The sequence below is a fragment of the Lissotriton helveticus genome, chromosome 2_1 (genome assembly GCF_964261635.1).
Source record: "Lissotriton helveticus chromosome 2_1, aLisHel1.1, whole genome shotgun sequence".
Lineage (NCBI taxonomy): Eukaryota > Metazoa > Chordata > Amphibia > Caudata > Salamandridae > Lissotriton > Lissotriton helveticus.
In genome coordinates, this window is record NC_136059.1 from 118,795,595 (window position 1) to 118,822,021 (window position 26,427).

Sequence of the window (26,427 nt, forward strand, 5' to 3'; positions counted from 1 at the left end):
AGGCTTTGTTTAGGACAGTCCTTCTGTGTTTATTACAGATCTGCAAGTACTGTTAAACCCACTCGGTTCTGATATTATGTCTGGAAACAAACGGGATCAGAAGAAGTTTTTTTATGATTTCCCCCAGATTAATAGATGCATCCACTAAATCCCCCATGTATCCCTGGTTAGCTCAGTAGTCTTTCCATAATCAAAGTTAAATTGAAGTTACCCAAGCGTATAATAGGTAGTTGGTATCAAGAGCAGTTTGCCCATCGACCGAATAGCTACAGTGCATCTGCTGTGAGATATAGGTTCACATTCCGGCACCATCATTGTCAGAGTATTAGGGTTATGACCTCTAGCGCAGTTCTCTGCTGAATCCGAGATTCAAGAATAGGAAGCAAAGAAAGAGATATAAAGATGAAATCAATTGTACTTCCCTGCACGATCAATAAAAGTGGGTATTTGAAAACCTTCATCCTTTATAATTTCAATAAAACTGAGAAGCTCATAGTCGAGTAACTTCCTATATAGGGTTTCCCCTCTAACATCCATACTCCGCTGATGAATAATCTCAAACTAACTTTAGCATTTAAATTCCCTTCCAATATAATTATTAAACATTTGTGTACTAAGAAGCATTTGTGATTAGGAAAATCAATAGGTTGGAGCAAGGTGACAACACGGCCAGCTTTCTCCTTTTAGTTGACAGCATTATAAAACCCAATAAGAGAAAGTTAAAAGTATCGCAATGCACCACCCAAATAACCTGAATACCAGAATGTGTACATTTAATTGGAAATACCTTTGGAGATAAGGTGGAGCACAAAAGAATAGCCATTCCCTCCCTTTTGTCTATCGGACTTAGAGGAAACAGCTGGCAAACAAAAGCTGAGAAAGCCCTTCCACTCAATCTCATTCAAACCCTATGTCTTTTGTAACAGAATTACATCGAACTTTTCATTATATTATGTCCAGTCCCTATTGGATCAGAGTCACATGATGTTGAGCTGCCGCCCTGGATCGAACCGTGAGTCTCGTGCTCCAGAGTCAGTCACGCCACGCTTCTCACCTGTGAGATTGGTGAGGCTGGGACAAGGCCCACTTGGACTTATTTTTTAAATTTTGTATTTTACTTGGCTGAAGACTTGGCCCTTAATGATGAGCTGTTGCAGGACCGGGACTGGGTCCGGGGCTTTGACTTCAAGCGGGAGTGGCCACCATGTGACTTGTGATGGTGTCCAGCAACACCCGGTTGCTGGACACCATCAGAAGTCCCATGGTGTCCACGTTCCTGGATCGCCTCAGGTTCATTAGGGCACACTGATTATTATTCTTAGGAGAACTTGTAAAGCACATAGCGACCCGGAGGCAATCCCAGAGCTGATTGAGCAACACAGATTGTAGGTGCAAGCTCCATAGGGGTTAGTTTACAAACAGAAAGGCTTTGAGGCGTTTTCTGAGGGACAATTCATTGATTGTCTGCAGAGTAAGAGGCAGGGTGTTCAACAGTTAAAGATCGTCCTCCATTTCTAGCCTTCTTTACGGGCGGAGTTAGGCCCGTAGGGTGTTAGATGATCTGAGAGCTTGGCCAGTTTTGTAGGAATCCAATCAAATGGCTTGAAGTCGTTGTCTGTCCCCAAACACCAGAGACGCAGCTTGTGACGGTCAGTTACAGACATTTATTTGCAATAGTCTTTAAAAGGTTTAAACTCTACAGTTTTAGGAGGGGAAATGTTGCCTTGCATAATGGAAAAAAAATATGGAACAGAAAAAGGTCGCCAACTGACAACATAAAAGTCAGGAGCTTGCTCCGAAACAATGTATGAAGGCATGGAAAGAAGGGAATCTGCATCCGCAGGCTGGGGTGGCACCATAGTGGCTCCACTGGTCACTTCGAGTTGGACCTCGACATATACCGGACAATGCCTCAGTGCAAACCCAAATTAACAAAGTTACTGCAACCTGTTTCGGCAAACTCCGTATGATCAGGAACATTTTTCCTTATCTTCCTCTTGATTCACATATGACGGTCATACATGCACTAATTACTTCGCATCTTGACTACTCTAATAGTCTGTATGTAGGGGCCCCGGCCTACCTGATCAATTGACTGCAGATTGTGCAAAATGCAGCGGCTAGGCCGATTGGTAACATCCCCTACCGTCATTCGATCACTCCATACTTGAGGAAGCTGCACTCGTTGCCAGTGACTCGGCGTATTCAATTTAAAGCACTGGGCATTGCATTTAGGGCCCTTAGGGGCCTTGGTCCTGCCTATCTGAGAAATAGGCTTAAACCGGTTCGCTCTATTAGAGCTCTCAGATCGAATAACATCTGCCTCCTGTTCACGCCGCGTTTCTGCCGGTCCAGAATGGGCGGCAGAGCATTTGCAGTAGTGACCTCGAAACTCTGGAACAGCCTGCCATTAGATCTTAGGCTCTCTCCATCAGAGTCACTGTTCCGGAGTAAATTGAAAACTTGGCTGTTTGCAAGTCTTTAATCGCTATCCTCCCTCTCTAGCCTGGTGTCTGTAGCACCGGGACACCCCCGTCGGGGGTAGCCGTGCGCTTTATAAGCTTCAAAATAAATAGATAAATATGCTCAAAAAATCTTCTAGATCTAATCTGCCATCTGGGGATATTCCAAAGGTGAGGAATCTGCAGTTTGAAATATTAATCAAAACTACAAATGTGCACCTACTGAATAGATTTGGATGAAGGGAAGGAGATGCTAAAAGAGAATATGTAATTTTTTCTTTTTACATGTTATTTTGTGTGGATTGCACCAAAATCTTTAACAAAAAGTCTGAAGATATAACCGAGCCTACACTGACAAAACAGAATTCAACATAGGAAAAACTCACTTTCAGCCTGTTATTTTCATGTTTCAAATGTTTGATCGATAATTGAAGCGCATCGATTTTCTGAAGAAGAAGAGGAGAATCCTTCACTTGAACAGGACCTGTTCCACCCATCATCACCTGGCCTTGAGCTGCACCTAAAAATAATTAATATGATTACCATCTTACATACAATACTTAACATTGCAATCTTTCACCCAGGTTTTGGCAAGTATCAATACACTCTTTTGAGGCACTGATGCAGTCTAATTATTAAATTTCATTTTAGAGTTTTTTTCAGGTTTCTTTCTATCGTCGAGACTAGTTTTCTTGTTCTGGGGTGTGTGTGTACTTACTTGATACAGCCCGGTTTTACTTTTAGAAAGCATAGTAAGGAGCTTGCTGGTATCTACTACAGTTTAACACCAACCTCTCCATAGCCAGGAAGAGACAGAGAAATGACTGGGAGAACATTTTATTTTTTCGCTCATAAATGTGAGTTAATAAATGTTAACATCCGTAGAAGACGCCTGACAAATCGTAGTTATGGAAGAAGAGCAGTATTCATAGACTAAGAGAAAGAGTCTTCATGGTTTACTTGAGTATGGTCCTTATTCAAATTGAAAAAACAATCTAATTGTTTGAAGTGCTGACTTGTCACATCGCAGGGGTTTAGCAGCACAGGCTACTCATTTGGAGCAGGAACCCTCTTGAAGTTTTCCTACAAATGCAGACTGTTGAAAAAGAAACACATATGTTGTTTTCTGGTGGAAGACTCATCATCTGAAGTCCTTACAATGCTTAGTGGGACTAAGCCCCTTGAATTCAACACTTCAAAGACAGGCATAACTATCCTAGTCAGCCAAGGGGAATGAAGTGCTTCAAGCATACTTACTGCTAAGGAACTACCAAAGGCCATTGAAACTAACGTGCCACAGCAGATAAAAGATGGCATATTTGCATGCCCTTTAGCCGGTAGGTACACTGAATATACTTCTTCATGCTCTATATATTAAGTTTTCATATTCATTCCTAGTGATCCAAAAACAGCCATTACCTCCACTCCTTAGTAAGAAGGGTTCTGGACAAGAGTTAAAGCGCACGCATGTAACGATAAAAGGCTGGTCACAGGTGTCTCTGTGTGCAGGATACTGCAGCTTTACATGACTTCACATTACCAGTCCGTGTATACTACTTTGAAACGGTTCTGTATTATGTCTAGCATGCAGGAAAAGAGGCAAATTTAAATGTTCAACCCAAAATGCAACTTGATATAGAAACAGGGCTACATTGGTTTCAGTTGTATAACTCTATTTTATGGTTCACTCCAGATACAGATCTTACCAGTGTTGCATGTTCATTCCTAGTCTGCTAGCAGAAGACAATGTGTGTGTAGAGAACATGCCTGAAAGGGACATGCAATACTTTACCTTTCAACTGTTCGTCTGAAGAAGTACAACGAGAAGTAAAAACATCCCAGGAAAGATAGAAAAGGAGGAATTAGAAGGAGGATCAGAATATAGGTTAAGACACAATATAAGAGGAAAAGAGTCTACTGCAGAGAGAAGAAAATAGTACAAAGTAAAGACCACTAAAGATAAAGAACATCATTTCTTGGTTGCACCCGGCAAAATACAAAAATACAGAATAAGATAAATAGAGAATCACCTCAGTCTATATAACTATTCATTTGCAACAGTTTATCATTGCCATGATGCTGAATAAACACAATAGATTTACATACTTTTTACTACAGTCTCTCAGAACTGTTGTCCTTCTTAGATTTATATTTATATTTCCTATCAGTGAGCAATGTACTTTAGCTGTGAAGGAGTTTAAAACAGTAGGTTACCACTTCATTGTGGACCTTTTTTTTCCTACTAAAGCTGGCTTTAACCTGCATTCAGGGACATTTTTAGATTATAGCGCATGATGCACACACAACACAAAAGCCTTGTCGGGAGGGAGTTGGTCAACCAACAAACACCAAAATGGCATTGAACCACATGTTGACTGAAGGGCATATCCCTCCTTGTTTGTTATCCCAACGGAATTCTGATAATTTCTTTATAAAAAGTCCCCATATCCCCTCAAATTTAACCAGACGATCATTTATTGTATATATTAATTTTATATAACTTGCCATGTCAGACATATTTTTTTGCAAAGTATTATAAGACAATATCTTCATAGTCTTCTATAACCTTAGGATTAAAATTTGTACAATGGCCGTAGATGTTGCAAACCATCTCAGACTAAATATAAGTGTAGGATAGATGTGGTATCATGTAACAAGGCAAATTATGCCATCAAAGCTTCTTGTAGCCACATTTCATGCTTCAAAGTGCCCCATATGTCCCTAATATTGTTTCAACCTTTTACAGTTCGACAATACATGTACGTCTCGTTGAATTTCAAACATTCCCAACATCCTTCTGAATCAGTTAACTTTGCTGTGTATAGTCTGAGAGGAAACCAAGACAATCTGTGAAAAACCTCTAAATAGCTTAGTTGTAATGTTGCCTCCTTCAGTACATGGAACACATCAATCTAATCTTCATCTGTATAGTGAAATGCTAGTCTTTGCTCCTGCAAAGTTTTAAAATCGTGTGACGTATGGGTTGAAAATATAAGGTCTGTAAGAACAGATAACATCCTCTCCAAGTTTGTGTGTGTGTGTATACCCAATTTGGATCCTGATCTGCAGCGCGCTCGGCAATGGGTGCAGACACGGTCCAAGCCCTCGAATTAATTTCAATCCAAAGATGCGCTGCACTCTAAGAACTCCGGTTATTCAATATATATTACAATATCGATACCACCAATGCGTTTCAGCCCTCCTAGGCCTTAATCACACGATTAAGGCCTAGGAGGGCTGAAACGCATTGGTGAGATGTGATATGGTAATAAATATTGAATAACCGGAGTTCTTAAGAGTGCAGCGCATCACTGTATTGAAATATATATCTATCGGATTGGGTCAACTCTATCAGTCAAGGAATACATTAAACAGTATGAAAGATGTCTTTATTTCCACCCCTGCGTTCTCAGTGTTTAAGTGAGCAGGCCAAGATTCTTTAGGACAGTAATGCAAACTCTGCTTCCAGCTTTTGAAACCATATCAAGGAAGCAATGCTCACTGATCATACTAGGTGTATCCTTTACACAGCTCCTGACTAAGAATTTGCATTTACAGTTGCTGTGATCAACATTTCAGCAGCCTGTGTTCCTTAAAGTAGCGCAGGATCCCTGGATACTGCCTGCACCCACCATACTACACACATCCCCAACCAACCCTTCCGCGAGGTCACCCGACAGCTTCTACTTTTCCTCATTCTGAGGATGTGGTAATAGTTCAATGGTCTGCTTGATATATACGATATAAATTGCAATGAGGAGGGAACACCCTTTTTGCACCCCTTCCTAATTTAGATTCGTTATGAGTCCGTAAACACATTCTTTGATTTGGAGATGCTTTTCCGACTTGCAAAATGAGCTTAACATACCAAACAACTATTTTTTATAGCTGCAAACCCTGTGACTTTGCAAATTGCAGAGTTTGCGTCTGCAAAATGAATTTGTACTCTGTCCTTCTAGGCTTTAGCCAAAAGCTCGAGCCAACATCTAAGCATATGTGTACTTTAAGTCCAAATTACAACTTTTAGTACGATACTAGACTGTTTTGGAAGCTTTCCTGTCAACATTATACAATACACGTTTATTCTCTGTTGCAGCTAGATTTTACTTGTGTCAATCATTTGCTTCCTGGTATCTGTATGCATGCACAAGTAGAGAAAAGGATGAGAGATTTTCACTAGAACTTCAGAGCAGACACTGGGCATCTGTTCTAATTTGCAGCCCTTTTTTGCTGTCTTGCTGAGTGCCCATGGAGCACTTGAAAGCTTAGCAACACCTTTCAATGTGTTCAGTTTTCTTTCCTTTTGTGTCCAGTTCTGACCTTTAGTTTTCAGAGGAAAACTGAGTTTACACACACATATTGTTTTGCCAGAGTTATTTTTGTCTGAGCCCTTACCCCACTCTCCAGTTGCTGTTTTCTCAGCTGGACACCAATGCCTGTTCTGAACATTTGTTGAGGTTCAGTTTCTGTTTGCATGTACCAGAACGCGGTTAGCTTTCCCTGTTCCTGCTAGGTACAGCTTGCGCTTGACACTATTACAGTTCATGATTTCTGTTCTAAATTCCTTCAGTGTTTCTTATTAAGTAAACTCGTGATTTTCCTTTGTGTATCTGTCATCTCTTGTGCCTTTGGAGACCACTAATGTGATGATTGACCATTAAACTGGATAGGACACCGTCATTCGAAGAGTTGAACATCTCCTCGAGGATGCTGGGTCCATCCTGGCTATCGTTTCCTCATGCTCTACATCTGCCAGAATGGCTTATAGATGGTCAGCAAACCTATGCAATAGCCTCCTGGAACTCAAAAGTGGACCCCGATACAGTCTTGTACTATTCTCTCCAACTGAAAAACTGCTCCGGAATGAAAGAGGAAGGCGTAGGGGAGGGGGGAGGGAGTTGGTGAGGGGGTGCAAGGCTGTGTGGTGGATAGGCGAGTCAATGGATTAACCCAAGTAGACTTTGCATGGTTTGGTCTGAAATCTGGAGTCCACAAGTATGTTCATCAAGGGAGCAGAGAAGAGAATCTTCTGCTTCTCACAGAAAGCGTCAGTCTTGTTCAAAATGCATTGGAATCCGCACAACATGTATGCTATGACCTCATACCTATTAAACTCAGCAGAATGCAGCACAGTTCCCTTCCTACAAAATAAAATCAGTCGGAAATATATACAATATTTCACAGTATTTGCGTCAAATCGCCAACTTAGGGGAATCTGAAAAGTTACATAAATGTTTCTTGATAAAACATCCAATCACCCTCAGCAAGCCCAGCATCCTTTCTTCTCCTCTCACCACTAGATTCTAGAGGTCATCCACTTGAAAATTTCACAACATTCCCCAATACTTGATCTTCAGAAACTGCCTGTATACACTTTTTTCTAGAAGCCCTGGCCAATGTAACATTGCTCACACTCACTACCATAAGACTCATCTTCACTTTCGTACCTAGACTCGCTACTCACACTCAACCTGGCAGAATAGGAACGCCAATGAATAAAATGCACCAGGAATCCGTCGCAACATTCTAATATATTCTACAACCTCACACCTATAAACCTAAAAGGATGCTACAGCCCCTTAAAGGGAGCAGGAGTGAAAAAGCACTAAGGTCCACAGATAGAGCATAAGCATCAAATAAAAGACCCACATTAGCACAGTGGAGTCAATGCTGACTTGGAGCGCAGTACCTTGAGGCCGAGGGGGTGCAAGTTACACCTCGGGTATAATATGGTACAAAACCGCAGAACTGCGACTGCAGTTGCGTAACGAAACCTGAGCCCCCCTTTCAAGTCACATGGAGGGGCCCCCCTCAGGACTCAATCAGGCACTCTAAGGCCAGGGTATTATGCGGAGGGGGCTCTCACACTGCAGGGTCTATGCTACGCCACTGTGCGACTGGCTTAAAGCACTCTTAAAGGGACTCTGGTGGAGTAGGGTCACAGAATGCAAAATCAGAGCAGAACACTGCATGTCATTGACCCAAAGAGAAGGCGCAGAGCCCTGTGATATCAGCGCAGTGTAATGTACCGAGAGAGCACCTGGGCTCTAGGACCAAGAAAAGGAGAGAGGATCAAGAGAGCATGTGAAACTTTACACTCGTCCGGAAGATCAGGAAAGTTAAAACAAAATACACAAAGTTGAAGACATAGTGCTTGGGTATGCCTGATAGGAAGGGTCTGTGTGTGGCAAGCCAAGCAAGCACCCTGGCTTCCTCCTCTTTAAACCTGTTGTCCCAAGTAAAATTGCCTTCCAAATACAGCCTGATAGCCTGGACATTCCACAAGTATTGAGGAACGTGGACATGCCAGTAACCAAATCTGGAGGGACTTCACTGCTAAAACTGCACCCAGAGCAACAGCAGCAGATCTTTTGAGGATAGTGGGAAGCAATTAAAGGAAGCAAATATATAAGGTTCACGATTACATTTTTCATGTACTGAATGGAATGGAGAACTAGTACACTCACCTCCAGTGGCACCAGACACAATAGAAGCCACTCCAGAGGTAGGTGCTACACGAAGACCTGCAATTGTTTGTTTTGATTGGTTGTTGAGGCGTTGCCTCAACTCAGACTTCTCAGCCTCCAACTGGTCAATATCGGCTTGAAGAGCATCCATCGTCTCCTCAAACTCCCTGAAGAAGAGAAAATATTATTAACCATGTGTATTTCATCACTTAAAGGAACAACCTTTCAGTGTGGACACTTTCAAACAGCGCTCTTATTGAGAAATGACTTGAAGATTTGCAACAAAAAATCTAAACAAAAAAACATAAGGAAACTGTTTTGGGAGCTCAGAAATACACACTGGGATTTCTTGAAGCATTAAAAAAACCAAGGTAGGTGGTTTTAACATTGATATGCACTTGTTACCATTGTCCGAACATTCTGAAGTATTAATGCAAAAGGTAACTGAATACTTCAAATCCGGTCTAATTAAAGGGAAAAACATGGACTTTATATAAAGGTTCTATTTGCTGTAAATAAGCTGTGATCAAGATAAATACGTATGAACCAAACTACAAGTGTTAAAGAAATGAGAGCAGGATGGCCATGCACACTTTAGGGGCAAAACAGTCATGCATGCAAATCAAAGTCAAATTATTCATAACAATATTTGCAAAAAAAGATTCTCCTACTGCAACAATGCAGGCATTCTGCTGCCAGAACTGCTAAAAAGGGAGCAGCGGTGACCAAGAACACCGGATTGAAACAGATCAGTTCTCAGAAGTGTGAAAAAGGGCAGATTGTGCATTCCGAAGAGTAAGATCAATGGCAAAGACTTCCAGGAGATGGACATTTTACAAATAAATGCAAGCGCAATGGCTCACTTGGAACAGATCTCTCACAGGCTGATCGCGCTTTAACAGATCCTTATAAAAGTGATGGCCTGCTCACGATTCATGCACAATATCTAGAGCCTTGAACTGTATTTAACTGTGAACATGTAATCAATGCACGGCTATCCAGCAGATACACATGATGCCAGATTTATCCTGGGCATGTTTAAGATAAGACACTGGTTAGTCATCTACTACATTTTTATGAGATTTACATATTAAGATATATTTTTAACGAAAAAGTAAATTTGCACAAACATCATGGACATTGGTGAAATTTAAACTGAATAATTTGGTAACTTTTGTGTGAATTACCAAACACCATAATCCAGCATTTGTTTTGCGTGTAACTTTTCTTCAGTATTATTGGTAACTCCCATTCCAAAATAAAAATAAAGTGGTAAAACTGCTCCACTCCTTCCAACCTAAGTTTTGTTGCAGCCAATCACATTTTGCTATTGCGCGAAGAGCTTTGGTGAATCGAAGCTCGTTGTCAATACCTTACAGAATGCAAGAGTGAGGCCCACTTCCAAAAAGTAGGATTGAGTTTATATGAAATATTAATCCGTGTTATTATTTACAGTGGTCCAAACACTATCAGAAGGTGGAGACTGATGGATACTATTACATACAAGGGACTCACTTTTCTTTCTTTTTCAGGAGGGCCTGGGTCTCCTCCAATTTAGTTTGTATCTTTTCAACCCGATCATCTGCATCCCTGGAAGCACTGTCCAACTTCTTTTCCAGCAGACTGAGACGAATGTTGGCTTCACTGAGCTCCTCGCCCTAAATAAAAAATTTAAAAACACAGAAGCCACTTAATGATGATAAAGTACATATATAGTGCTGCCTGGTTAGAATCCTTCGCTTGACAGAATCCTCCAGTCCAGGAGATGACAAATGATCCGTGGTCTGAGGCGCAGTGGACAGAAAGAATCTGCAAGGGCACACTTTATTCATCACAACTAACTTTACTGGACGCTCCACCCTCTGCAGATTTCTTAACAAAACCATTTATTTTTTTCTACAGTTTGTCCCAAGTACATACACGAGGTCTTTAGAGATATGTGAACAATTGAACCCCTGTATCTTTATTTATATACTGGTAAATGGCCATCAACTACTAAGTAGGAATAGCTTGATTAAAAATACATTAAGTGAAAAGGGCACTGTTTGGACACAGTGAAAACAATGTAAATCGCAGTGAGGTGGGAATAACATTTTACATTTGAAAGGTGTAAAATCATCTTCTTTTAGAGCATTATTTATTCTCAGTGTGTTAGTGTTAAATAGAAAATTGCATTTGAAGATTAAGATGTCTATTTACCATGATTCTTTACCATGACTGTATAAGTGCATCTAGTTGCCTCTTTCCGTCAAACTCAAGTTTAAAATGCTGGAAATAGGACACTGGCAGAAGTTGGACTTTGGTGAACAACTTCTCAAACACAAGAAGGACTTGTGAAGTTGGTGGATCAGTTTCTTTTGTGACACACAATATGGATTTGAATTTTGAGAAAGATTGTACGAGACAAGAATATAGGACCGACGTAAGTGGGATTTAATCTACACCATCAACCCTGCCTAAGCGGCCATCATCTTGCCTATGAATGTGGGTGTTGGGTAAAAGGTCTTTCATTCTAACCTTGATTTTCAAAGATTTCTTCAACTCCTTGATGACAGTCTCGCGGTCCTCCAGCTTCAATCCAAGTCCCTCTGCGTCTGTGATCTCAGCTCGCAGTGCAGCTGCTCTTTGCTCCACTGGAGGCGGTGACTGGAATGAACACAACCAGGGGATCAATAATCTGTACTACAGAATACTAGAGACAGGTACGTGAGGAAATAAAGAACATGAATAGAAAATAGTTTCAATTTACTAATTTGTATTCTAAAAGCTGTGAACCTCTCGGGGATTACAGTGGCCCATGAAAGTTGACTCCAAGGTGTGAAAAATGAGGATATATGACATCTCTAAAACTTGTTATTCGTAATTAACATGTTGCAACAACCTGTTACACTGCCGGAATTAACTATTTCAACACATGACAATCTATGCAAGCCCAAAACATGCACAATCAGAAATGAATATGCTACTTACCAGTATGCATCTGTTCTTGGCATGTAGGGCTGCTGACATTCATATCTATAGCATAGATCGCCGCCTAGTGTTGGGTCCGGATGATTGCACATTGTTGTCCTGGAAGAGTCTTCGAAGTATCACGAGATAGGTGGCTCCTCCCCTGGACTACAGTGCGCATGGGCATCGACTCCATCCCCAGATTGTTTTTAGCCATTGTGGCAAAGATGGAGTGTAACAGTGTGAGCGATGGCCATGCTAAGAGTAAGTGTAAATTCTGCAGCCGCTACAGGCGCCGGGGAGGAGGATGGGCGATATGAATGTCAGCAGCCCTACATGCCAAGAACAGATGCATACTGGTAAGCAGCATATTCAGTTCGAGGCATGTGGGCTGCTGAATTCATATCTATAGCATAGAATATATTAGCAGTCCCTCCATTAGCGGCGGCCGCCTGTGCCAGCTGCAGATGTTTGAAAATGTGTCTTTAGAACAGCCTGCCCTACAGCTGCTTGGAGTGCACATCTACACAGTAGTGTTTCGTAAATGTGTGTGGGGTAGACCATGTGGCTGCTCTACAAATGTCTTCTAAAGGGATATTTCCAAGGAAAGCCATGGAGGCCCCCAACTTACGGGTGGAGTGGGCTCTGGGGGGGATTGTTAAAGTGCGCTTAGCCTTTTGATAGCAAATCTGAATACACTTAACGATCCACCTGGCTATACCTGCCTTGGAAATGGGGTTGCCTTTGTGTTGGGCAGAAAAGGCAACAAAGAGTTGTTTCGTCTTCCTAAAATCTTTGGTCCTATCAATGTAGTACATCAAAGCTCGTTTGACGTCAAGAGTGTGGAGAATTCTTTCAGCCACTGTCTCTGGATTTTGGAAGAACACAGGCAGTTCAATAGTCTGATTGACATGGAACTGCGAAACCACCTTTGGAAGAAATTTAGGGTTAGTGCGCAGCACCACCCGGTTGGAGTGAATCTGTATGAATGGTTCTTGTACAGTGAGCGCCTGGAGCTCACTAACACGTCGCAGGGACGCAATGGCTATAAGGAAAGCCACTTTCCATGTTAAGAACTGAATCTCGCATGAATGTAGAGGCTCAAAAGGTGGACCCCATCAGTCGGGTGAGTACCACATTAAGATTCCATTCAGGAGCAGGTGGAGTCCTGAGAGGAATGACTCGTTTGAGCCCCTCTAGAAAAGCTTTAATGGCAGGCACTCGGAAAAGGGAGAGATGCTGCCTGTTTTGGAGATAAGCCGCTATGGCAGATAAATGTATCCGAATGGAAGCATATGCCTGATTGCATTTGTAAAGATGCAACAGATAACAAATGATGTTGTGCGTGGACACGTCAAGTGGGTCAATGTTGTGGTCCACGCAATAAATGACAAACCGCTTCCATTTTGCTGCGTAGCATGCTCTGGTGGTGGGCTTTCTTGCCTCCCGTATGATATCCATGCAGTCAGGAGGTAAGTTGAGGTAGCCAAACTCTAAGACCTCAGGAGCCAGATCGCCAGGTTGAGCTGTTGCGGATCTGAGTGCTGAATGTCGCCATGGCTCTGCGTCAAAAGTTTGGGTGTGAGGTGCAGCCTTTGATGCGGTACCACGGAAAGTTCTAGAAACGTGGTGTACCATGGTTGGCGGGCCCACGTTGGAGCAACCAGGATGAGCGTCATCGAGTGTTGCTTTAGCTTTCGTGCCACCAGCGGTATTAAGAGGTGCTGGGGGAAAAGCGTACGCAAATTTGCCTGACCAGTTCATCCATATCGCATTGCCCTGCGACTGTGGGTGCGGGAACCTGGCGGCAAAGCTTTGGCATTTGGCGTTTTCCCTTGTGGCGAACAGGTCTATCTCTGGATGACCCCACTGCTGGAAGTACGGGTGGAGCACTGATGGATGTATCTCCCACTCGTGCATTTGATGGCTGTACCTGCTGAGCAGGTCCGCCATCTGATTGTCCTTGCCCGGGAGGTGTTCCGCCATGAGGAAGATGTTCCTCTGAATGGCCCACTTCCACATGCTCTGAGCCAAATGAGACAACTGTGGAGAGTGTGTACCTCCCTGCTTTTGAATGTAATACATGGCTACCATGTTGTCCTTCCGGATCAACACGACTTTGTTGCACAGATGTATCTTGAAAGCCTTCATTGCCAGGAAGATTGCCATCAGCTCTAGGTGGTTGATGTGCATCTTCTTTTGCTGTGTCGTCCATAGTCCCTGCACTGTGTAGTGGAGTACATGAGCTCCCCAACCCTGGAGAGAAGTGTCCGTCGTTAGGATGATCTGTGGAACAGGCTCCTGGAACGGTCGGCCCTTGCAGAGGTTGTGTGGATTCCACGAATGCAGAGAGTTGTATGCCCGACCGGTCACCAACACTAGGTCTTTCAACTGTCCGTGAGCCTGATTCCACTAACGTGCCAAGCACTCTTGAAGCGGACGCATATGTACTCTCGCGTGCGGGACTATGAAGATGAAGGAGGCCATCATGCCTATCAACTGCGTGAACACTCGTGCCTGAAGCGAGTGTTGCGGTCTGAATTTCTGGATCAGCAATTGAATGCTGTTGATCCTTAGTGAATTTGGCTGTGCTGTGGCGGCCAGAGTTTATCGTCGCGCCTAGATACTGCCGCACATGGGCGGGCTGAAGGTGTGACTTTGGATAATTCAGTGAGAATCCCAGATCGTGAAGAAGGTGAATGGTGTGGGACATGTTGGCAGCGCACTGCTGGGCCGACTTTGCTTGGACAAGCCAGTCGTCCAGATAAGGGTAGACGTGAACGTTTTGTCTCCTGAGGTGTGCAGCCACTGTCGCCAGGCATTTTGTGAACACCCTGGGCGCTGTGGTCACTCCGAAAGGGAGGACCTTGAATTGGTAATGCTGATTCTGAATGGTGAATCTGAGGTATTTTCTGTGTGACGGATGTAGTGGAATGTGAAAATATGCGTCTTTTAGATCTAATGTTGCGAGGAAATCCCCTTGATTGAGCAACGGAAGAACCTGCTGCAACGTGAGCATATGAAAGTGTTCTGAGAGAATGTACTGGTTTAGGGGCCTGAGGTCTAGTATGTGCCGCAGGGACCCGTCTTTCTTTGGGATCAAGAAGTACAGGGAGTACACTCCCGAGCCTCTTTGTTCCACTGGCACGAGCTCGATTGCCCCTTTTTGCAGCATGACGAGCACCTCTTGCTGCAATAAGTGCAAATGCTCTGTTGACATAGGACGTTGCTTTGGGGGGATGTTGGGTGGAGTGGATGTTAACTCCAGACAATAACCGTACTGGATAAGTTTCCTGACCCACCTGTCTGTGGTGATGGATTTCCAGACTGGCAGGAACTGTTGGAGTCTACCCCCGACAGGTGTCGTATGGTCGGGGGGCAGTGACAAGGCGTCACTGTTTGTTGGCGGCGGAGGATCGGGAGTTATTGTTTCCACGACCTCTGCCCTTGGCGCTGTTGCCGCGATATCCGCCTCTACTCTGCTTGTTGTAAGAGGTTTGTGCACCACTTTTAGTGTACTGTGTTTGCTGGGACATCTGGCCTCTGGAAGCACCTCTATTGCTTGAGCGACGAAAGTACTACCCCTGAACTGCAGAGCTACCATAGACTTCGCAGTCTCGGTGTCTTTTTTGATTTTTTCCAGGGTGGTGTCCACCTCAGGTCCAAATAAGTGATCAGGATTTACAGGCTGATTGAGGATGGTGGTCTGTTTTTCCGGTTTGAACCCGGAGATTGTGAGCCAGGCTTGACGCCTCAAAATTACACTTGTGTTAATGGCCCTGGCCGCGGTGTCCGCTGCGTCCAGGGCACACTTAATAGAAGCATTTAAGATGAGTTTCCCTTCTTGAATGAGCATCTCTGCTGCCTCCTTATATTCATCTGGCAAGTGTTGTAACAGGGTTTCTAGTGTATCGTAATGTGCCCGGTCATATCTGGCCAAGAGCGCCTGCGTGTTAGAAATACGCCAGACATTGGCCGCTTGAGCCGCCACCCTTTTCCCTGATGCCTCTAGCACCTTAGATTCCTTGTCAGGGGGAGGAGCATCACCAGTAGTCTGAATTTGCCCTCTTCCGGGCATTAGAAACAACCAGGGAGTCCAACGGCAACTGGCCCTTGATGTAGGTAGGGTCGCCAGGTGCCGGCTCGTACTTTTTTTCAATTCTGGGGTTTATAACCCTGGCACGTGTGGGTTCTTTAAAAATGTCTGCAACATGTTTCAAGACACCCTTCAGCATTGGCAGAGTCTTGACAGTCTTTTCAGAGGTGGAAAAGGTATCAAACAGAAAGTCCACTTCAATAGGGCCAGCATGCAGCTGGACGTCGTGATTTTTAGCTGCCCTCTCAATTAGAGCATTAAATGCCGCAGAATCCTCTGTAGGGGAGGTTTTGACAGTATATACTCGAGTGTCCGGGGCAGTTTGCGGATCCCCTGGGTCCCCAGCATCTGCCCATGTGTCATGGTGATCCTCCGGATCAGTGTCGGCAGGGTAGTTGTACTCCTCATCGTCCCCGTCCCCAGCTTCCACATCTGATTAAGTGGGCGAGAGTGGATCAGTGTCCTGAGCACGTGGAGTAATCAGTTCAACAAGAACTGGGGAATCCGTAGAAGCCTTTTTCCTCTTCAAAGGAATTGTGTAGGACTCCATAGGCTGTGCCGGTGTGATCTTTCGCTTGTAGATGGAAAGTTTACCGGTGTCGGCGTCGATAAATTGTTCCGACTGCTCCTCCAGTAGGGGTTGTCTATGCTTTGTGCCTACAACTGCAGGGGTAGGCTTCGGCCCCGTGGACACCTTCAGGGGTGCGTCGACGACCTTCCGAGGCGCGAACGCCTTCGGCGCCACTTTCGGCAGCAGCGTGAACTGGATCGGCGCCGTCGACTTTTGCGGCTTGGCTGCTGGCTTCGGGGTGGAAGCATCCTTCGGTTCGACAGCGGAAGCCTTGTCCTTGATGCGTTGCAACGAGTCCAACACCTGCTTCGTGAAGGATGCGGACGGTTTCGTCGACCCGACAGGTGTTCTCGACCCACCACCATGTGCAGACTAAACAGTGCTTCTGGCCTTTTCGGGCCGACGTGCAGGATCGACAGCTTTCGGAGCTCCGAGTCCTCTGTCTGTGTCGACGGCCTTCGGCGCCGACGGTTTCGGGTCGGCGGCCTTGACAAACGGTTTCGGTGGCCCAGTCTTCCGCTCGACGCCCTTGAGCGACTTCACCGATTCGACAACCGTCTTTGGCTTAGACTGCACCGACAGGTCTGAAGACGTGGAGCCGACCAAGGCGACAGGCGCTTTCTGTTTCAACGGCGCCTCTACCACTTTCTGTTTTGCCGAGACCGAAGCTTTCACTTTCGGTTTCGATTTGACCAATGGCGGCTCCGTAGAAGTGTCCGTAGACGGGCCCGGAGGCGAGACCGGGGATCCAGGTGCAAGATCTTGGGTAAGGCCATGTGGCGATCCCTCGACCTGAGCCTTAGTTATTGTTCGAACGGGGCATAGCTCTTCACCCGAGCTATCTTCCGTGGCCCCATAGGCCTCATTGTCGTCTCCTACCTCGTCGACGACGCCTTCTGTGTCGAGCATTTCGACGTCTGCGTCGTAGTTGGAGTCGATCTCTGCCGCTGGAGTTGAAATCGGCTCTCGATCTTCCTGCTCGTCTGCTTCTTCCCCCTCGAAAATGTTCACCGGGTCAGGGGCCGTCTGCTGGGCCTCCTGGCGCGCCACGCGCCGAAGTCGAATCGTCTTCATGGAGCGAAAACGAGAACAAGCCATACAGTTGGCTTCATCGTGATCCGGCGACAGGCACTTGTTGCACACCGGGTGGACATCGATGTGGGGATACTTCGAGTTGCGTTGACTGGGCCTCGAGCACCGAAGAGCCACGCGACTACTCTGGATGTCCGACTCGGGAACTGAGCCGGAACAGAGCTGGGCACCGAACGCAAGACAATACCGACGCTATAGGAAAGGCCTTTGGGCCGAAAAGAAAGTTTCTATCGATTCCGAAGTTGAGTGATCAAATATGCATCCGAACCCAATGGCGGAAAAAAACAATCTGGGGATGGAGTCGATGCCCATGCGCACTGTAGTCCAGGGGAGGAGCCACCTATCTCGTGATACTTCGAAGACTCTTTCAGGACAACAATGTGCAATCATCCGGACCCAACACTAGGCGGCGATCTATGCTATAGATATGAATTCAGCAGCCCACATGCCTCGAACACAACAATCCTACTGAAATATAACCAAGGCTCCCTGTTTTCCGTTTTTACTGATTTTTACAGAAAAATACAGACAGAAAACATTCATTTTCTTGCCTGTACTTATTTTTAAATGTGGATATAAATTCGGTGCTTTTTAAGTCATTCTAAATACTGTCTTCCATGACTGCTAGTCCAACAGATGGGTGGATTGATAGATAAGGGGGTTAAACAAAGGGATTTTAGTAAAGAGGCGATATGCACAAGGTTGATACTGAAATTTAGATAATTTCATAGAAGTTCACTGATTTATCTTCTGCGGGTGTTCACAGCACTGAAACCTGGCAGGCATTCAAGCATGACTGCATATTTCGGTTAAATAAGTGTGGAAATATACTAATTTCAGCTTCATTTTTCCACAAAACCCAAAATAACTATGGAAATGGCAAAGACGTAAATGGCAAAAAATAAATACCATACAACCGGGAGCCTTAAATATAACCTTCATTAGAAACATCACAAAGTTAGCTCCCTTTAAAAAAAGAGTCTAAGACGGGTGTAGAGGCTGAAGCAACTGGTGAGGAAACCACACCCTCACCCATTCTTTAAGACATCCAGCGGGTCCTCAAAATGTTGTAGAGGGTGGAACACATGTGAGACAGAAGGGGCGACTCCTAATTGAGGCAGGTATGGTCTGGAAATGCTTAATATCAGAGCTGCTGCTCACACAACAGGAACTCAACATCATTACCTTCTAAAGAGCCTAATGCAAGGTCTTGCTGGGCTAAAGATAGAACAAGCAAGAGAATGTTGAACAGTTTTGCCTGAAGTGGGTCAGTGTTCCAGATACCACACAGGTTAAGAACCTGGAGCACAGCATAAATAAAGGGCGTCTGGTAGAGAGGAAGACATCCACCAACTCAAAGGCAGTCAATCGCCATTGTTCAATCTCTAAGCATGGGGGTGTAAGTTATGGCGGTTTGGATGAAGGAGCTTTCTCGGTTACCGAGACAGGAGATCCTCTCATTGGAAGACTGATCGAAAGATGTTCAAAAGCTTTTGGTACATAACTCTCCTAGTTGCTCCTGATTTTGTTCAGCACTCTGGGCAGAAGAGGTAGCGGCAGTCCATCTTTCCAATCAAGCTGGAATGCGTCCCCTAATGTGTACTCTGATGGAAACTCCAACACCCAAAACCATTGACATTGCACGTTTGCCACTGGCAAACAGATCCAGCCAGTGCTGTCCCTACGGATTGAACATGCCCTGCGCCTTTTTGGGACGCAGATGCCTCAAATGGTCTGCCAGGCAAGGTTGCTTAATTCATCCATTCTGTCATTCAGGTCTCACTGCCAGGTGGCTGGCAGCTATAAACTGGAGACACCTTCAGAAACAAATTCTTTTGGTACAGGGCCAGGACACCACTCAGCCTTTCTTGTAGTAGTACCACATGCCGGTGATGGTGTCTGCGACAACCTGCACCAGCTTTCTCTTGATCAAAGGCAATGAAATACTTCAGGGCCAAAGGAACAGTCCACAACTTTAGTAGGAGAGGTGGGGCTGGATCTTTGCTGGAAACTGGAGGCCTCCAATTTCCATCTTCTCCATCGAACCCAGTAGTGAGGCATCCATCACCAACGTCGGCTCTGGGTTGTGAACGGTGAGCAATCTACTGCTGGACAAAGTGTCATCGGACAGCCACCACAACACATCTTGTGTATCACCTGTGAAATCTGGATGGGGCCAAAGAGGTGGCTTTGATGCTGGGCACACTGGAATTTCATGTTTCATAGTAGGGTTGCATGTGCCACCTGGAGTTGCTAACAAGGAGGACATACAAGGCCAAAAAGGCTGAGAGCCACCCTTACTGGGATCCGGGATTAAACCCAGTGGAGGGAAAGTTTTGAAATTCACCATTTCCAGGATCACACCAGTGAAAAACCATTCATGAAGGAATTAGGCATGCTCATTTATGATAAAACCAAAAAATGTCAAGACTTTTGCCACTGCCCAGAAGAGGTAAACGACTGACTGATGAGTCCGCTTACAGCTGCCATTCGTATGGAAACTCCCAACCTCTAATGATGTGCAGTGACCACCGTCATCACTTTTGTGAATAACCAAGGGGCTAGGGTAAGGCCGAAGGGAAAAAGGGACACTTAAAGTGTTCCTGGCTTACCTTTATGCATATGGGACTGCACAGACACCATTCAGTCTCCCATAAGTAGAAATGTGGGATGGCAACAAAAATGCAATGTGGGGAGTAACTCCTTTTGACAATCTGTAAGACTCACCTGCCACAAATGATGGATCACCGACCTGGGTGGAAATACTGAATCCTGCCTCCCAGAAGTCAGGTGGGAGTTGCTGAGGATAAACTAAAGCAGCTTGAAGCCCACTGTAGTAGGGGAAGACCTGGTGGTCTTCCCCTGGCCTGCGCATTGTCTGCTGGTGCCTAAACTGCATCCTTGGGAGGACTGTGCTGCCTCATTCAATAGAGGCTGCGAAGGTTGGCATTGCCCCAAGGCCAACCCACTGGAGTAGCCCCTACATTTGCAAAATGTAAGGGAGTTTTGTTTTGCAGGAAGCGGCCCCCAGAGCTTTCAGGACTGTGAGCAAGTTCTCGCTGGCCACGTCCCATAAAGCATGTGTATAGTACACTAACAGACTGCAGACTAAAACTGTGTTTATGGACCGTAGTGCCAAGCTATCAGTAGAAGACATTTGTAAGCCAAAAGCATCACTCTGTTTGGACTCTATCCAGGGCATCCGTCGGAAAGGAGTTAGGATTAACTATACTAGCCAAAGCATGTATAACAAGACTTTCATGAGAGGGGAACTTGGTGAAGAAATCTGGATCAACCAGAGCAGGCCTCAGTCACCTGGCTTCCTGAAAGCTAGAGGCATACAAGAACATGGTAGCCAGCAATGCATCCGTAAGAGCGTCACTGAATGGAAGCAAGGGCTCCGATGTGGCTCACCCATGTTTGACAATCTCTCGAACAACATTTTTCCTAGTCTTATAGTACTTCAACTGGACTCCGAACCACTATGGCAAATGAGCCATGTTCCTACACTGGTAGTCTATGAAGCGAGTCAAGCGGTGCCTCAGTGGAGGTGTATCTGTATATCAAGGGGAAAGCAAGCTATGTCTCTCTGTCATTATTATTAGGTGTGCTCCCTGTTCTGTTCGGGATCACAATCAAAGCCAAAAATTAAGTTGATCCTCTGCTGATAGTGCTGTTGGGTTAGAGTCAGGAATCGTGATAACAGATTTATTTCGTGAATTTGGCCAAGGTGGTGCTGATATTGGTTCAAGGTATGATGAGGGTGTTGGCACCAGGTCGTCAATTGGTACCAAGGGAGCCTGCAGCGGCATAAGTGCAACAGTGACCAGCATGGAACATGGGTTCATGGTGGATGCCTGAACTGCAGGGGCGGTGCGTCCATTATGACGTTGCCCCACAAGCCGCCCGTGCCCGCACCTCCCTCGGCGTCTCTGAACTAAAGTAAACTCTCAGTTCAGAGACGCCAAGAGAGAACTGTCATGTCAGTCAGCATGACGTCGGACCGCCCACCCCTTTCAGAGTCTGAAGGGGGTGGGCGGTCTAACCTCATGTTGACTGACATGATTGTCAGACCAGGGGCAGTAGGCAGCATCACAAGTGCGCATGACTGGGGAAGGTCGACGGATTTTTCCGCCGTGCCCAGTCATGCGCACTAGTGTCTGCACAGGCTGGCGCATGGCCATTAGGAGAGCGAGGGTTCAGCAAAGGCTCAAAACTCGGTCTCCTGATGGGCAGGTGGGCGGATAGTAACCGTGCCCTAAGTCAATCCAGGATTGGCTGAGAGGGGTTACCACCCACTTGCCAGCAGTGATGCGGCTGTTCCGTTCCTGTAGGCACCAGCGGACCCGAGGCGGAGCAGACCTGCTCAGGTAGGATTTATTTATTTATTTATTTTAAAACTCCCCCCCTCACCCCCCACGGGATGTATAGAGCTGGCAAAGAGACCCAAACAGCGTTTCGTGCTTTCTTTCGGAGAGCAGACACCAAGGTCGAGCTGATTTTACCACATCGTTTTTTATTTTTTTAAACTACAAAAAGTGCATACAGCTGCACAGATGTCCCAAATCCTCCGTTGTGGCAGTCTGCATATAACTTGTTCTAGGCCTTGTGTTAAATTCTGAAGTGAAATGATGCATTCGATCTCATGACGGATGACTACACAGTCAGGCAATCGCGTGTCAAGTGTGAATGAATGAAGAAATGAACAGTGCCTGGTTCGCAAGCCTGGTCTATGGGGCGAAGAATAAGTCCAAGACCAGGCCCATCCAGATGATATATGAGTGCATATTTATTTTCTGTGAAGTCATAAAGTGCTTCAAAGCCTCATCGGTACAGTAATTGCCAATTACAACACAATGCAATACAATGTAAATCATTCAGCGCATGTCACGTGGCCTTTTCAAAAATCAGAAATGTGCTTTTTTTTTTAACATGCGCAGGAGTTTTACCTCAGTACATCAGAATGATTATGATACTGCATTGAGTGCCATTTAATAAAAGTGGAAGGTTTTTAAACATAAACCCACTATATACATTCGGCCTCCCATGTGCACTCAATATGTGGTTTAGATTCTTCTTGCTTTTTCAACAAATTCTTTAACAAAATGGGTTTTTAAATGCACCCTTTGCCACTTTTTCTTTCAAATGTTTCTCAGGGGGAAAATTCCCCCCACCCTGCCCTTACATCAGTTGGGTTCACTTGCTAAGTCAAAGTTAAACTCGCCCCTAACTGTTACGCCTTACCACTTTGAAAAGTCACCAGCCACCACTGCTGAACTGGAAGGGATCGGATACTGGGACCCCAGGTGGCAGATGGCATCAGGGAAGATCCACCAGCAGTACCTCAAATGGAGGCCCCTGTAACTGATGGGGCCCCAAAGCAGTGCCAGAGGGAACAGAAAGAGTCTTACACCTCGAGCCGCTACGCAAAATGTCACCACTTTAACATCACCATTCGTCTCGTTGACAGCTTCAATCTCAAAGTAAAACAAGTTCTCAAAAGAGAAACGTTTGCAGTATGCCATAAAGTTACATTATGTAAATATTAATTAATCAGGGAAAATGTCTCCTTTATCCTCCCAAATGCACACCCCAAACACATTGCTCCAACAGGTGAGAACAACCACCATCAGTATTATGATCAGACCTAGACCCCAGAGACAACGCCACAGGGATCAGTAACAGTACTCAAACCACAAGATTTGATCATGGAACACGGTTCAGGTCCATGCAAAACGTCAACACTGCATCCTTGGCTCCAGTCACCACCAAGTGCTGTTGGCGAGTGCTACAGTCCGTACCACCGACTGGTTGAAGAGGCCAAGTGTTCTCTTGGTTTATCTTACAAAAGAAATTACGAATTTTATCGGTCCATCGGCTCTCTGGAGGCACACTTGTGCAAGTCATTAATTTAATTTCCCTGAAATGTCAGATCATTCTGGTCATGACGAGCGACACAGTGCATTACCACCTGTAATGCTTAACACCGGAGAACAGCACGCACCAGTCAAGTGTCTGAATAGTTGGCACAATGTCATTGTACCTGGTAAAGCTTTTCAAACTTGTGGATATTTGTTTCTCATTATACACTAAAAAAAGTAACAAAAACAATTTCAGCAAACTGGTGTGGAAGAGGGAACTGAAGGGGTAAGTGGAGACAGTGCTGCAGAGTAACTAGGGTGTTGTCAAGTCCGGTAAATGCCATATAACACCCAGGCAAACGTGGCACCGCCAGGCGCCACACCTAAATGGAAACTAAGTGTTCCCATCCTTAAGAAACAATAGTCAGAATTAGGACTTCTTTCATCATATTCTTACTCCGACGTGAACAGAGAAGATAAGACACAAGTGAAAGATTCAGACTCACCTCTGTTTCCTCAGCTTTCACTCTAAACTCTTGTACTGCGAGTGTGAAGACCACAGTGAAGAACAATCAAGATGCCAGGCATAATGAAGCCATTCAAGGGGGGAAATGTTTGACACATTGTCTTCTGTGGGTGACCTGTGTGGACTCGATGCTCTCTTCGGTGGTTCCCTTTCTCCCCCCAGAGGTACTGTATCAGGAAGAGGATTCTTCCATCTGCATACCAGTACCAAAAAGGACCTAAGGCGCCTTTTGTGGATTCTTCAATACAATAGAACATGGCTCTTTCATGCAAGCATCAATAGGCTCAAGTGAGGCCAATTCTCTAAACATCTCCTGAAGCGAAGAAACTGCTCAAAAGAACCTGGCAGTGAGAACTATACAGCAGCTGGAAACCCCTAACTGTATGCAGGGATACATTGTGTAGCATTTCCATGACCCCCACTGCAATATGAGATGATTGTTTACAGAAATGGGAGGTTATCTTAACAAAATTAAAAGCAAAATCTGTCTCGGGTCATAATTTAATGCATGGTATCATATTGTCCTCTTGCAGCTTTGCGTTTTAGAACCGCCATACCTTTATCTGTGGCTTGTCTGCATCATATTCGCCCTCCTGCATAGCTGTAGCCATCTTGTTCATGGTTGCAATGAGAATGCTGCACGACTGGCGCAAGCTTTCATGCGGGTTGATGCCTTGAGAGCCATAGATCTGAAATAAAGTATGTGCAAGTTTGGCATTCAGTGAAAAATAACATGAGTCATTTGGTCGTCTTTTTTCCAGTTGCCCATTCCACAGATATCATGAAATCACCAGAAAATATTTTTAAGACTTTGCAACAAGATTTTACCTTTGTATAAAGAAAGTTCGATAGAAGTTTACTATCACTGAAAATAACAGGTGTAACTATTACTGAATTTAACAATACCCGATTTTAGGAGCCACAGATGGATTAAAGATGAAGGGGTTTGATGCCCAGTATCTGGGCTTAAGAAGGGGAGATACCAGGATCAGACCTAACAACCGATTCTCCACCCCCAACTTTAACCGTTCCCTCTTTCAGTCACCGCCATACGTAATACCTGGGAGACGGCACTGCTGGCAAATGTGAGTAGGTTTGGGAGGAGGAAAGCACCACAGATCGAAGTGTAGGAGTCAAAGCACTGGGAGGGGGTTGGTGAGGGTAGGTTAAAGGCTATTGTGAATAACCACAGCATACTCCCCCGTGCTGCAGGAGGGTGGGGTTGGGCGTACCTGCCCTGGATCCAGGGTGGGCTAATCTCACAAGTGCACCAAGTCAAACTGGGTTCAGTGTTCCTGCACCGGGGAAGCATGGGTGCGGGAACAGAATTGTCCAGCTATGGCCATCTTGTAATAATGGCCTTAGTCTACCCACTGAGATTCTCAAGCTGTGGCCTACGTGCAGCACAACATTTTTTTGTAGTTTCTACAGTGTGAGTATCAAGCTGTACACATTTTTACTCAATTAACTGACTACGTTAAAGGGAGGAATACAAAAGAATTGCTGAGGGATTTCAGTTAAATGCAATACTGTGATTGCGTATTCTTAGATTATGCTACTTTGCAACTAAACACCATTCACTACTTTGTTTTCCATGGCTACAATGCTCAAACTAAAAACATGTGGAAATGGATATTGCAGACCTGGTCGATGGTTCTACCATAGCGCCACTCTTCAAGCAGAAGAATTACCTGTTCCGCAGCTTTAAAAGCCAGGTCCTCCAGCTTCAGTGATATTAACCCTTCATTCTCCCCCAGAGGCGCAATCATCTGTGCTCCTGCGGCAGCCACTTCTTGCAGCACTGCCACCACCCAAGTTAAATGCTTACGGCAATCCAAGAGTGTGTCAGAAACCTGGGAAGGAAACAAAGACATGTACAAAGCAGCATGTTACAACCTAATCTTATCAACTGCGTAAGCATGAAAGGCCAAGTAAACCATCTGGATTGGAGCCTGTGGCCGAAAACGCATGTTCCACTGAGCCAGCAAACCCTTGTTCACACAATCTACTTCAGCAGGCATACAGCACTGAGAAGTCCACCCATATTTGTAAATAAAATGAAAACCATAATCCTCTTTAAGCCTACGAATGTTAGCCCAATTTTTCTGCTGCACTATGTGGCACAAATTGTGGGAAATGCAGTCACTGTTGATCCAAGGGCTTGAAATAAAGTGTCTGTTCTCCTGAAGGCTGCATTATTACAACCACAAGGGAAATGAACTTAAGATTGAGTCCACGTCTCCCAACCCTTGTGTAGCATTCAAGGGTAGTGGGGCTGTCACACTACTGCTTCAATGTATCAATGTCGTTTAAAACCCTTGATCACACAATCCCACTTCTAGTTTGGCAGACGTAGGGCACCAAAGCAGGGCACTCACAACGTCCAGGGGTATTCAGATCAAT

General features: G+C 45.0%; 1 protein-coding gene across 9 annotated transcripts in view; it reads right to left on the reverse strand.

Annotated features, from left to right (window-relative positions):
• The window catches only part of DCTN1 (dynactin subunit 1), a 669,529-nt gene that overhangs the window by 87,947 nt on the left and 555,155 nt on the right, over positions 1–26,427 (reverse strand). For all 9 annotated transcript variants that reach the window (XM_078674588.1, XM_078674584.1, XM_078674585.1 and 6 more), the window contains 6 exons: positions 25,716–25,877; positions 24,582–24,713; positions 11,447–11,575; positions 10,445–10,587; positions 8,930–9,096; positions 2,849–2,982 (listed from right to left, as the gene is read on the reverse strand). In XM_078674588.1, coding sequence (XP_078530714.1) covers positions 2,849–2,982; positions 8,930–9,096; positions 10,445–10,587; positions 11,447–11,575; positions 24,582–24,713; positions 25,716–25,877 — 867 coding nt within the window. The remainder of the gene's footprint in view (positions 1–2,848; positions 2,983–8,929; positions 9,097–10,444; positions 10,588–11,446; positions 11,576–24,581; positions 24,714–25,715; positions 25,878–26,427) is intronic.